The sequence below is a fragment of the Gastrolobium bilobum genome, unplaced genomic scaffold, assembly GCF_033153095.1.
Source record: "Gastrolobium bilobum isolate Gb01-03AN ecotype WA unplaced genomic scaffold, APGP_CSIRO_Gbil_v1 utg6435, whole genome shotgun sequence".
Lineage (NCBI taxonomy): Eukaryota > Viridiplantae > Streptophyta > Magnoliopsida > Fabales > Fabaceae > Gastrolobium > Gastrolobium bilobum.
This window is the reverse complement of record NW_026895518.1, coordinates 8,217-21,652: the sequence shown is the minus strand read 5'-3', so window position 1 is coordinate 21,652 and position 13,436 is coordinate 8,217. Positions and strand designations below refer to the sequence as shown.

General features: G+C 35.0%; 2 protein-coding genes across 2 annotated transcripts; one reads left to right on the top strand and one right to left on the bottom strand.

Annotated features, from left to right (window-relative positions):
• Positions 1–302: 302 nt before the first annotated feature.
• Positions 303–9,555, bottom strand: LOC133314962 (uncharacterized). The gene is made up of 11 exons (XM_061516509.1): positions 9,443–9,555; positions 9,300–9,367; positions 7,576–7,657; positions 7,021–7,104; positions 6,370–6,409; positions 5,587–5,632; positions 3,994–4,052; positions 2,892–2,959; positions 1,798–1,881; positions 1,646–1,710; positions 303–742 (listed from the first exon to the last, which is right to left on the bottom strand). Exons 1-11 carry the CDS (start codon positions 9,496–9,498, stop codon positions 645–647), a joined length of 750 nt encoding a protein of 249 aa, XP_061372493.1. The 5' UTR covers positions 9,499–9,555; the 3' UTR covers positions 303–644.
• A 3,136-nt stretch (positions 9,556–12,691) lies between these two features.
• On the top strand, positions 12,692–13,006 carry LOC133314954 (uncharacterized). Its single transcript, XM_061516504.1, has one exon. It carries the CDS (start codon positions 12,692–12,694, stop codon positions 13,004–13,006), a length of 315 nt encoding a protein of 104 aa, XP_061372488.1.
• Positions 13,007–13,436: the final 430 nt, after the last annotated feature.

The window sequence follows — 13,436 nt, the reverse complement described above, 5'->3', positions numbered from 1 at the left end:
TGATCTTGAAAGGAGCAAGGAATGAAAAACTTCAAAAGATTAATGCATGGAGACGAAGCTTTCAAATATAAAATAGAAATTGCAAATCTGGAAGACAAGTAACAAGCCCAAGCACATGCTAATTACTGATATAAACATCGAATTTGTTTGGGATTCTTCACCTAGGGAAAGGTCATAGAAAGTTGCCCAAAGCATGCCGCATGAAAGTAACACAAACATGCGGATTTATCAAGCAAAGAACAGTGTTTAAGAGGGGAAATATAATACCAGTTTCCAAATAGTTAAGCAGCATTTTTGGTCACCTAATAATCATAATTTCCACAATATTTTACGCCTGATATATGGATAACAGTTGGTACTTGTGTCTTTGCAATTTTCATAATTGACATTATGAAAAGGGATGCTATACAAGATGTACAGAATACAAACTTGCCTACCATATTTTACAATTATAGTCTGCACAATATTCTGAGGGGTTAGAAAATGTAAACGGTAATATTTTTGTCCAAAGCATTCATGGTCACCACATTCCAGTGTTTTAGGCATCCACCTGCAGATCACCCGCTTGCCCCCATCACTGCCTCACCTTCTCTATCTGCTCAGCTTTGGTGTCAGGATCGGGTATAGCAATCAATCAGCTAAGATCAGGGAAACATCCCTTCAAGAAACTCATCTAAGTTATCATCATCATCATCATCATCATCAATTATATGATCACTGGCTGAAATCAAAGCCTTTTTCCCTGTAAATACATGTTAAAGAAAGTTTATGCTTATATCAGACAATTAAATGTTGGGACAGAGGATTTCTAGAGAAGAAAAAGGATTTCCAATCATTTGAATAAACTACAAAGAAGCAAGTCGAGCAGGCAAAGTGTGCTGGCATCATCATGCTTAAAAGATGAACCCAAAATTTCACCTTGCAAATCAAAGAGTACAAAAATATGTTTAAATTTGATCCATTACTACAGTGTAAAATTTTTATGCTAATGGTAAACAAGGAGTCACATCATTGTAGTAACTATTACGTAAGCTTTCTTATTAACAGTAAAGGCCTTTTATAGTTTTCTAACCAAGCTGCTCTTCGGACCTATATCTTTTTTTTTTTTTTTTTGGTACATTATCTGGACCTATATCTTAAGTAACAAAAGAATTGATGATGACACGTTGACAACCTTCACGAAAGAGGCAAAGCCAATAACCAAAGATAAATCAAATACGCTTCTATAAGTAAAAGCTACAATAACCTCAGATCCACGCACATTTTGAAGGCTTTTCAGTCATCTCTAAAACATCATACAGTGTACAAATTATTGTTACACAGAGTCAATCTCAACAAACAATTTCACTATTTAAGAAAATAACCTGAATTGATTAATCATTCTAAAGCCAGGCCCTCCTACTAAAATATATGACATGCACTGTCAAGCCATCGTTGAATGAATTAATTACTGTATTATTAAGCACAAAAATTGGTGTTTTTTTCAACATCAGCTTTTTTTTATTTGTTCCAGAAAAAATGTTAAATTGCTAAAATAACCAGGTCTATCGTGCAACATAAACAAATGCTAAACTGAAAATACAGAGATTATCAAGTCATGATGTAAGAATGGCCATCCACTTGTAAAAATAGAGCAGCTTCAAACCTTTCTTCCTTCTCTCCTTGCTTTCTTGGAACTCATCCAGATCATCGTCGCTCTTTGAACGACTCCTAAAATTTAAAGGACTCAATCTCCATATTTTCTAGTCAATAAGAAGTGAAAAAACACGAAAGGGTTTGTGGGAGCAATGTTCTCACCTCTTTCTTCCATCTTGTTCTTGTAGTCTCTTTTCTAATTGCTCCTTCTCTTTCTTCCTCTTGTAGTTAAGTTTCTGTGCACATCTATTCAAAAATAACTGAGAAAAAAAATGAAACAGAAATTTGATTTGCCACACAACAGTCAATAAATAATAGTTGACACAAAACCCTTATTGCCTTAAAATGAGAAACTTTCACCCAAAGTCCCAAAGAGACAGAAAATTTTCCTCAATTTTAAAAAAGGATTCTACAAAATTACCTTCCAATGAATATGTCAAAAGTAGGTAATCTTCAAATTTACATCCAAAATGTCAGTGTAAGATTGGGATTTGTAGCAAAATTCAAAATTTTGAAGAAAATTACTTTTGCAAGAATTGCTTTTGGAAGAATCAGTTTTATGCTTGGGAATGTTATCAAGAAGTGCCTGAGTGAAATTGCTTTTTGTTCAGGTATTGTTGTAGAAACAACTTTCTGGTATCAATTTACAAATTTGTTAATATTTACGAGACAATTACATCATTGAACTTAGAAACCAGTTTTGTTAAATACAGGCAATCTTACATTGATTCTGTATCAGATCCCATAAAATTGCACTAGCACAGTTGCATTGATGTTTGAAGGTAATTTTAAAAGCCAGAGAGAGATTAAGAAAAACTTTCAATGGAATCTCAAACAACCAATCACTTCGAAAGGTACTCAATCATGAACAAAACATAATTTTCATAAAACAAAAGAACAGCAGACAGATTAACAATAATTCTTTTTCAAAGGGCCATTTATACTGACATTTCCCGAGTGATGCAGTTGACGTCTCACGCAATTATCAAAACAGGATTCAAAAAAAGTAACAAACTTGGACTATTTGCATGGGCATAGAAAAGCAAATCCCTTGAAGTAAATGTGTTTAAAATTCAAAAACATGACAGTGTATAGCAATAACCAGAAGGCGAGCAAGCATTTAACAGATATGATTAGGAAGCATCGTTCTAAAGTTTATTTGTAGAATGCCAACTTAAAAGCTACATGTGAATTTTCATTACGTATGAAAACAATGGCATAAGCAACAAAACAAGCATAGTCTCACATTGACTCACCTCTCACAAGTTACCAATTTAACTAGGGCTTGTTTGTTTTCTCCAGCTTCAAAGTAACAAAAGTTCACCTGTAATATGAAGCAAATGGTATAAAGGAGTGAAAACATCTAATGAATTATACACAAATGACATCTCCTCACCCCTCTAGCAGAGCCGAAGCTGCTGATAGAATGATCAATAAAGAATAGTGTTCCAAGAGAAACATATGCTGAAAAACCATGTGTCTCGACTACACTATGGAGTCAATATATAATGAATATAATACACACAAAGATACACTTTTCCTAATTACTACATTTACATGATGTGTGTGGTTATAACTTATACGAGGATGGATAAAATGAGAAATGAAGATATTCGACGAAAGGTAGGAGTACTACCGGTGGCTGAAAAGATGAGAGAACATAGATTGAGGTGGTTTGGGCACATAATGAGAAGGCCCCTGGATGCTCCCGTAAGAACAAAAGTTTGTTACCAAGAGCGAAGCACAAAGAAAGGTAGAGGTAGACCGAAACTTACTTGGGGAAAGGTAGTAAAGCAAGACTTAATGGATTGGGATATAGATTGGTGGACGGTGTGCCTTAGAACAAAATGGAGAAAAGCTATAAGCATGGTGGAAAGTTAGATCCGTTGTTATTCCTATATTCCAGATGGTCCCTTTTTAGTCCTTTTTCCTCTTCATCTCCCCCCTCTTCTTCTTTTCCCCTTCTTTTATCACTTTTATATATATATATATATATATGTATATATATATATATATATTATTTTATTTATTTATTTTTATTTTTTATCTTTTTTCAACCTTTTCGTATCTTTTATTTGGGTTCATCTACCACCGACCCCAATTAATTTGGGATAAAAGTGTTGTTGATGTTGATGTTGACTATATTTACATGATGACACAATGAACCTAGACACTTGCACTGAAACTAAACATAATGATACACATTTCTAACAAGGAGCACAACGCATTCCTTCTTAATGGTTTTTCCTAATGTGTCTTCTGTCTTGTCCTCCCCCATTTGGACTATCTTGATTTCATCGCCCTCTCTGGCAGACTAGTGAAATCAATTGATTAATGGTAATAGGAAGAAAAACGTACCTCATAGCTTGCTAATCCATCTTTCTCATTGCAATGCTTGTTACCACATATGAACTGGCCTGCAAAGTTATTTAACCAATTCATTTTAAAATTGAGCAGGATTCTAAACTAAAGAACAAATTAAAGACAATTACTTCTACAGAATGGGACAAGCAAATGAACAAATATTGAACTCTAGTTTGTGTAAGCATGATTTACTACAGTAAAAGTCTATATGACTTGCCAGAGTTATGTTTAAAATGTTTGTACACAAAAATGTTTATGAAGAAGTTTGAAAACTGGAATTAAAATATTTTCGGGTATCATAAGAGATTCTGATGACCCATTTACTGAAGCATATGCAACAAGAAAAGGGATGGGAAGTAGAAGGACAATACACAAGGCTGAGGACAGAATAGAAAATAAAGGGAATATTCTTGTTAAGTGTTGACCATAAGTGATTGTTGAGCTAGCAAGGAGTAGCGGAAGGTTGGAATTCAGTTAAGGAAAAATGAGAATATTAGAAAGAAGGATGCATAGTGCAAGGTAGGCATGAATTAAGCTAAAAGGTTAGGAAGGGGGAAGAGGTTCTAAGTTGGCAGATATATAGAATTTTTTTTGTTTTTCTGCAATTTTCTATTTCTGAATCCCTGTAAGGAGCTGTTCTCCATTGATCTTCAGTAATACAAATTTCAGTTCCATCAGATTCAAAGAGAGTCTTACTCTCCACACAAATTAGAATTGAAAGAGGCTCTTTCTTTGGAACAAGAGGATAGGAGATCAAGATTGAGGAATGACTATGAAGTGCTGTTTTGAACTCCGAGAATCAATTTCTTTCTGCCTATGAGAATTTGGCTGGTTGTCAGGTTCTGAAATGGCCTCTTACTTGGGAGTCATTTTAGATCATAATCCTAAATGTTCTTTTTGGGATTTGCCCTTATCCAATTCCAAACCTGTTTGGTTAATATTCCTATCTACTATCTCTGATTTTTTTAATACCGTGAAAGTGGAGGGATTTCTTTCATCAGGTGTGAGCATAGAGAGAAGAGATCATCTTGTTAGTTATGACTTAGGAGATCCGTTGTCGGGCTAAGAATGAAGGGGGATTAAGGCATGGAAATTCAGTGTCTAAAAACATGTTTCTTCTTCCCCTAGTTGTACTTCTTTTTTTTTTTTGAAATTTCTTCTATAAAAAAGACAAAAAAACAAAGTGGGGACTGGGGAGTAAAGGCCTACAAATCCACAAAAAGTAATATCCTAAATAGAGGATCCTTTTAAAACCAACAAATTCTAAGTTTTCAATTTTTTTATTTAACTAAAAAGGTGTGCATATTTCTACTAAACAGATCAGTAAGAGAATATTTGGATATTCAAAAGATTAGTTGATCAAATGATTAAAATTCTATTGCAAGTACAAAGTAGGTGAAACTCGATTAACCTTTAATAAATCAGACATTAATTTTAATGAATGAGTTCCTTTGCATAACACTTGAAAGTAGCCTACAGAAAGAACACAAACTAGAGAGCACTTATTTTCTGAAATAGTTCTAGTGAGACGCCAGAAGGGAGTAATGGGATAAAAGTAAAACTAGGCAGTGAAAGAATAACCAATACCCTTGCCAGATATGACTTCCTTCTCTGTCCTCCATCTGAGACCAATCTACAAAGAAAATGCAATCTATCACCGTAAGATCTTTAAACATGTACTTTACATAAAATGAGCTTTTAGACTTAATAAAAACCCTCTTTTACCAACATCCAATGAAAATGAAGATAAAACCCCTTCTATCTTCAAATGAATTTCAAATAGTTTACACTTTACAATACAATAATACTAATCAACTGCTGTTATCTTTAAGAAAAGGATATTAAAAACAAATATTACAATGCTTTTTAACCAGGAGTTGAACAATGGAAATATTCACACCAAGATTTTAGTTTAGCCTGCAAGACATAATAAGCTAAGATAGACCAATGCAGGAACCTTTACAGGTCCTACACATCTAGTACCACCCACCTCCTTGCTTAGGCAGAAAGGTGGAGGAACAGGTTATGAATTACTACCCATAGGTGCCAGTGTGATTCACCAAAACTAGAACAAAAATACCCATTATTTTGATTGTCCAAAGAGATAGGGTAAGCATGAATTATGCCCTTAATAGATTGAGTCCTACAGTACATTTTGTTTGCTTCAGCTGGATGTATACAGAATGACTCGATTGAGGGCAATATAATCTCTCAGGAAGTAAACCGATAGAAAAAATTTGTCAAGGGCTCAACTGATACTGACCCTATCTCCTGAAGACCAATACAGGGTTTTAGTCATAAATTAAGCATAAAAGGTTGCAATATTTAGCAGTATAGCATAAATACATTCCATAACTAACAAGTAATTACCTTACCACTCTTGTACTGTGACATGTCAGCAAGGCAGTATCTTAAAAGGATTTAAGGTAACAAGCAGACAAGGACAGTTAAATTCAATAACAGTAAAATTAGTTGGTCTCAAACCATAATAAATCACATAAAGAACACTCTTTCTTTTCCAAAAACAAACCTGTGCACAACAAACTCAAGGCAAGGCCACAACTACTTTAATGGTCAATGTGAACAAATTAAACAAGATTCGTCAAATATACATTTATAAACCCCTGGTGTATGAGGTTGTGTTGCTCTATGGGATGAGCCAAATGAGTTCACGCTGAATACGATAACACATGATAGTACTGGAAGGACAGCTCACAGAAGTAATGACAGCATCTAGTATCTACCTAGTCTTAGTTTCCATTAGCAAAGAGATTACAGGTTTACTTCAACTCTTAAAAAAAGGGAAATTAACCCAATAATAATTTTTTATATGCTTTCATATAAGATATTTTAGATATAATGCATTATAAATTAGCTCTTACACATGCATTGTTCACATTCGTTCCACCAACTAATTTAACCAAGTTTATAATTAAATCTCAATGCCAATATTACATAATTTTAAAAAAATTACCTATAAATAATTTTAGTTAAAAAAATGAATATGTTTGCAAAGGATACTCCTTAAAAAGCTTATCATAATAACGCTTCACCAGCCTTTGTTCCCATGATGGATTCATATCATCTTCCTCTGAACGTATGAATCTAGCAATACATTTGGATTAACAACATTAACACTCTGACACAGAAAAAGTAAAGTTGAGAGAAGAGATGATAAGGGAGGAAGGCAAAATGTTTTTCCCAACAATAAAAAGATATTCATAATGGAAGCTCCGAAAGGATCTTAAGTAGGGTGGAAAAAGTACTCATATTCACAATAGTTTCAATAGAGTTGCACAAGCAGCAAATGATAGAAGCCCATAATTACTATGAAAGTTTTGCAGAATGAACGAAAACATATTATGATATCATAAGAAAACCTTAAAAAGCTACAAGTGGTGGCCACTACAAAAGGCAATAGAGAGTTAGGAAAATAAATAAAATTTAAAAGGAAAAAAAAAAAAAGGAGGGAAGGCTTATTTCCTTATGTTAAAGCAGATGAGACAAAGCTCCAGCAATATTATGAAAGAAATTCCTACCTGATTCAGTTTATATAAGGCAAGATAACAAACTTACCTGTATCCTTCTCTTAGTGTATCTTGATCTGTTTTAATAGGCAACTTTAAGTTTGAAGGTTTTTCTTTCCCATAGAAACTAACTGCAGGAACAGAAAATAAATCTTAGAAGTGTTTCTGGTTGAAAATAATACAGTTAAACTGAAAAAAAAAAATATTAAGCTCGAATTTCATGGATAGCAGATTTGCAGTTAACTAACAATAAAAACTTCCATCAGAACAACAATGGCAACAGCAACAGAAGCATTTTCTCTCTAGGTGGAGTCTACTACATGGACAAAACTACGCCATTGTAGTCTGCCAAAAACTACCGACGGAAAATAAAAACAAAAGAAAGATGCCACCATCAGGCCATAACAATTCAAATTAAGCCTCCCATTTGGCGGTTACAAACCCATTAACAAATTGTGATCAGTGATCATCACTAAGTCAAGGAAGACAGAAGAAGAATACAACCAAACTTGTCTCTAGAGCCTAGACCATCTTCTTTCTTGAATTGGAACTAGCAAACAGCAGAAAAAATCACTGGTGCAGTTACTAACAAGGAACAGTGACCACTTTGCCACGTTTGGACAAAAAAATTACCAGACTGCCACGCCAACAGTAAATTTTGCCAAAATGCCACGCGGCATAATTCACTACACATACACAGTGTAGCGAAATATGCCACGTCAGAACCAAAAATGTCACATGTCAAATTTTGAGATATTCGCTACCCTATGTAGCAAATTTCTCAAAATTTGACATGTGGCATTTTTTGTTCTGTACATTCTGACGTGGCATATTTCGCTACACTGTGTAGCGAATTACTTGCATGCATAATTCGCTACACTGGGTAGCGAATTATGCCGCGTGGCATTTTGGCAAAATTTACTGTTAGCGTGGCAGTCTGGTAATGTTTTTGTCCACTCGTGGCACTTTGGTCACTGTCCCTACTAACAAGGGGTATTGGAATTTGAGGATGACTGTAGCCTCCTTCCTTCTAAGTGGAGGAGACTGTTCATCATCCTTTTGCTGTAGGACAATTAGGACACAACCAAATCAAGCTCTCGAAATTTGATTAATTCCCAAATGTCCATTCCCAAACAAAATCACAACCAAAACAACTAGAAGTGTGCAAAATAACCAAAAAACTGAACTGAACCATAAACCGAACTGCCCTTAAAATAACCGGTTTTTTAAAATTAGTTCATGAAACGAACCGGTTTTTAAAGAACCAGTTCATGAACCGAACCATTTTGAACCGAACCGTTTCCGAACCGAACCGTTTTCAAACCGAACCAAATTGATTTTTATAACTTTATTTTTTAAATTTTAAATTTTTTATTCTTTTCAAAAGAGGATCGATCCGAACCGGTTCCGAACCGTTTCCACCTGAACCACTTCCGAACCGAACCATTTAAACCAATTCGGTTCAGTTTTTCAAAAAATCCGGTTCGGTTCGACCCATCACATCCCTAGAAACAACTATTAAAAATAAGAATACGAAACAGAAAAACTTTAACAGGAAAAAAAAAATAAGTACTTTCCTGACAATACATACACCCATAGACATTATCCAACGATGAAATCGGTTCAAAGCATGATAAAATCAAAACAAAATATCACCAACAAGCTCACCAAATATTCTATAAAGTACACGTGTCACGATTTCACATTACAACAAAGAAGCACTGAATTATCCCGGGAAAAAAAAGAGGTAATGATTCGATGTATGAATGGTACCGTAATCGTTGATGAATTTTTTGTGGCGATCGTATGCATTGAGGCCTCGTATATGTGCCTGATACTGCCTGCGATTGGAAATGGAATTGAAGATGAGTTTAGGTTATGGAACTCAAAAGGAAGAAGAGAATCGGAAAACGCACTGTTTTTTCTCTTCTCTGTCGAATATCGTCGATTTCAGAGACACGAACGACGCCATGCTTGTCGTGCCAAGCTACCAGAAGGAACAAGATTTGGAAGGTAAGGGTTTTGTTTTGGCCTTTTCGTAGAACGCTTAAACGGCATTCCACTTCAAGTTCCACGACACGCCGTTCTAATGAATTATGGCTAAATTATTTGGGGAAGGATATTGTGAAAACCAAGTTGTGTTACTACCAAGTGACTACCAATCAATCTTACCGTTAGATCGATTATCTTTGTATGGTTATGATTCCCCAAATTTAATACTTTATATTTATTTTCACCTTTGTATGGTTATGATTTTCCATATTTAATGTTTTCACTTTAAATATGGGGAATCATGACCGTACAAAGATGAAAATAAATATAACCGTTAGATCAACATAATCGATCTAACGGTGAGATTGATTGGTAGTCACTTGGTAGTAACACAACTTGATTGTCACAATATCCTTCCCCAAATTATTTACCTTAAGTTTTAATGGAATAAGATTAAAAAAAAATTAAATTAAATTTAAGGTTTTTCGTTTTTCCATCAATATGAGAAAAAATTATCTTCATCGATTCCAAAATTATATCATTCCGAGAGTTAGAGAAATTAACGAATGCGTTTTGATAAAATTCATATAACAAGAAATAAAATAAAAAATTTCCTAAAATACCTTTCATTAGACATAATTATGGAGTTAGTAGAGATATTTTTTTATAGAAAAAATGTTAGCCTTTTTAAAGGATGATTATTTTAGTTAAAACTAGTATTTTTATTTAAAATTAAATTAAAAAAATCATTTATTTTCTCTCTGCATAATTTTCGTTATGTATCTCTTTCTCTTACTTTAAAAGACATAATTTTATATCCTTTACAAACACCAAATCCTTTTTTTATTTTATGTTGATGAGAAAATAATATACCCTTAAATTTGTTGTAAGTTTGGTTATTATCATTGTTAATTAGGCTTATTGAGATTATTAATTATTTAATAAAGTGAAATTATCTTTCACTTCTTTTTGTTGGTAAGCAAATTATCTTTCTCTTCTACTCGATTCTTTTTTAGGTGATCAACACTTTCATATAACTTACCAATTACCATGGCTAAGCCTAAATTACTAATAGGGTAAAGCTATCCTCACGTAACAAGAATCAAAATAATTTTTCTCCTAAAACAAAAATAGATGTAGGTCCCATCCTATACACGTAATAAAAACAAAATAAAAAAGGCTAGCGTGAAAACCAATGGATCAATAGATAAAAAAATTTATATCATGTTACACGATATTCGTTTCCCGTTACTAATAACAAAGGCTAAACAAAACCTCTAAGAAGGCTGTAATACCCAAAGAAAAACTCATTCTAAGAGAAAAATAATAAAAGCACAACAAAAACAGCAGAATAAAGAATGATGAAATATGACATATTATTTAAACAAAACAAAAATTACACAACGATAATATTGAAAAACATGAAATTTCATACGCTATACATCGAAAAGATTTTTTAAATAATTCAAATAAAAATTCATTATTGAATTTACATCAAAGAGCTCTTATGCTCTATGCATACACTAGAGCACATGAACACTTGACTTCAATAGAAAATTTGTTCATAAAACTCCTCATTAAAAATTGTTTTTGTGGGTGTCCACTGTCCAGCATAGAAGTGCTAAAGCACAAAGATTAAAGCATGATCTCTTAAAAAAGTTGGAGAATATCATCAATTCTTATTTTTCATTTTTCATGGGATACATGTTCTTATATAAGACTCCAAGAATAAATAGAGAAATTAATTACACATTAGTGCAACATTATGTATGATGGTTACAATTTCATACCAAAAGTCACATGCAAGCAAAATGTCACAACATAAACCTTCAATTCGTTAGTTTTCTTAATTCATTTAATTGTTGTTGTTTTATAATTGTATTGTTATTTATTTATTTTTTGACAGAGATGTGTTGATTATTTTTAAATTAAATTTATAAAAACAAAAAAATCGTTTTAAAATTATATTAATATTTTTATCTCTGAAGCCTCCTACTAAAAAGAAGTAGGTCGCGTGTCCTCGGGAACAAATATAAAGTCGGCGACGATCTTATACCTGAGGTAAAACCCCATGTGCAATCCTCAAATCTGTGGAGAGGAGTCACTCGAATCTGGCCTAAAGTCCTTGAAGGGTCCAGGATTCAGGTTGGCAATGGAGCGCGCACCAGCTTTTGGAAGGATAGATGGCTTCCTCCTAATGTCCAGGTTACGACTTTAGATGGTGTGCATGTGCCGGAGGAAGCCCGTCTTTGGTCGGTTGATAAGTTTGTTAACACGCAAGGGCAGTGGGACTGGGACCTTCTGTCCTTTTTCATTACCCCAGCGACGTGCGCACAAATTGCCAGTGTTATGACTCCCAGCCCGGATAGAAGGGAGGACCTTGTGACCCGGGGTCTGTCCGCGAATGGCCTTTTCTCCGTGAAGTCAGCGTACTACATGCTTACCAGGTCCAGCAGTGATTGTGGAAGCAGTATAACAGAGAAAGCCTGGCAATGGAAGAGCCCTAAGAGGGTACAAACTTTCTTGTGGTTGGCCATTGGTAATAAGCTCATGACTAATGAGAGGAGATCCCTCAGGCATATGGCGGAGGATGATCTCTGCCCTAGGTGTAGAAGGGGTACTGAGAGCATTATTCATACCTTTCGGGACTGCGACTGGAGCAAGGGGATGTGGACAATCTTTGATCCTGAGTTAAGATGGCCAGGTTTCTTCGCAATCCATCCAGAACTGTGGCTCATCCAAAATCTTGGAGCCTTGATACAGTTCATAATTACGCGTGGAGGGAGCTTTTTGGTGTCCTTTGCTGGCTTTTGTGGAGGGACCGCAATAACTTCATTTTTTAGGGTAAATCAACATCCCAGGATTCCATTATTATAAGGGCTAAGGTGTACGTATCTTGCTGGGAGGAAGCTCACAAAGTTCTTCATCCTCAGCGTCTCCAAGTTCAGGCCAGAGAGGAGCAGCTTATTCAGTGGATGGTTCCGAAAGATGGGTGGTGCAAGGTTAACGTTGACGGCTCGTGTCTTCAGGGCGGCAGAAGCTCCAATTGTGGTGGGGTCTTAAGAGATGCGGCTGGGAACTGGATGAAGGGTTTCTGTAGAAACCTTGGTGTTGGTACTTGTACTAGAGCTGAGGTCTGGGGCCTCATGCATGGTCTTGAGATAGCCTAGGATATGGGCATTCATCAGCTATGGATTGAGAGTGATTCTCAAGTGGCCATTCACATGGTTTCTAGTGGGTGTGAGGCTCATCATCCTTTGGACCCCTTGGTTAACAGGGTCAGAGAGTTGCTGGGTAGGACTTGGAGAACCAAAATTTCACATTGTTATAGGGAAGGAAATATGGTTGCGGATAAACTAGTTAGGTTAGGCAACATCTACCCGAATTGGGAATTGCAGGTGTTTATGGACCCTCATGAGGAATGCCTCACTCTTTTGAACAGAGACCTTATGGGTTTTGCACGGCCTAGACTTTGTTCTGGTTTGTAATTTGTTTCCATCATTTTTTTTAAAAAAAAGTAGCTTAGCTATGATGGTATGCTAACTCTAACTCTTTATTTTATTTTTGTGGTAGATATCAACCAATGTTGAAAGCCCTAACAAGTCTACTTAATCCGGTTTTGAGTTTAAGACTCTCCACCATCCACATGAATTACAACTCTCAATAATCGAACCTGTTATCCTTTGAGCAAGTCAACTCTTATTATTTAACTAGGTCGCCACTACACCAAACAACTCTTGGGTCGCTGACTCTTTGTTTTCAATAGAGACTCATTTTGACTATGATAGCAACCAAATGATCTAAATCTAATTGACTTGTGATAGCTTGTTAATCCTATAATATTTAGAGTCATTTTGACCATAACAGTCTGATGACTGATGGATCGAATGCTTACCACTAGTCCAAATCTATAGTTGT

Excerpts from the sequence above, each read along its gene's own strand:
- LOC133314962 (XM_061516509.1), bottom strand. The coding sequence starts at position 9,498 with ATGGCGTCGTTCGTGTCTCTGAAATCGACGATATTCGACAGAGAAGAG. Across the intron at positions 9,368-9,442 it reads GACAGAGAAGAGAAAAAACA|GCAGTATCAGGCACATATAC; the intron begins GTGCGTTTTCCG and ends TTCCAATCGCAG. Across the intron at positions 5,633-6,369 it reads CACAGTACAAGAGTGGTAAG|ATTGGTCTCAGATGGAGGAC; the intron begins GTAATTACTTGT and ends TTTTCTTTGTAG.
- LOC133314954 (XM_061516504.1), top strand. The coding sequence starts at position 12,692 with ATGGGCATTCATCAGCTATGGATTGAGAGTGATTCTCAAGTGGCCATT.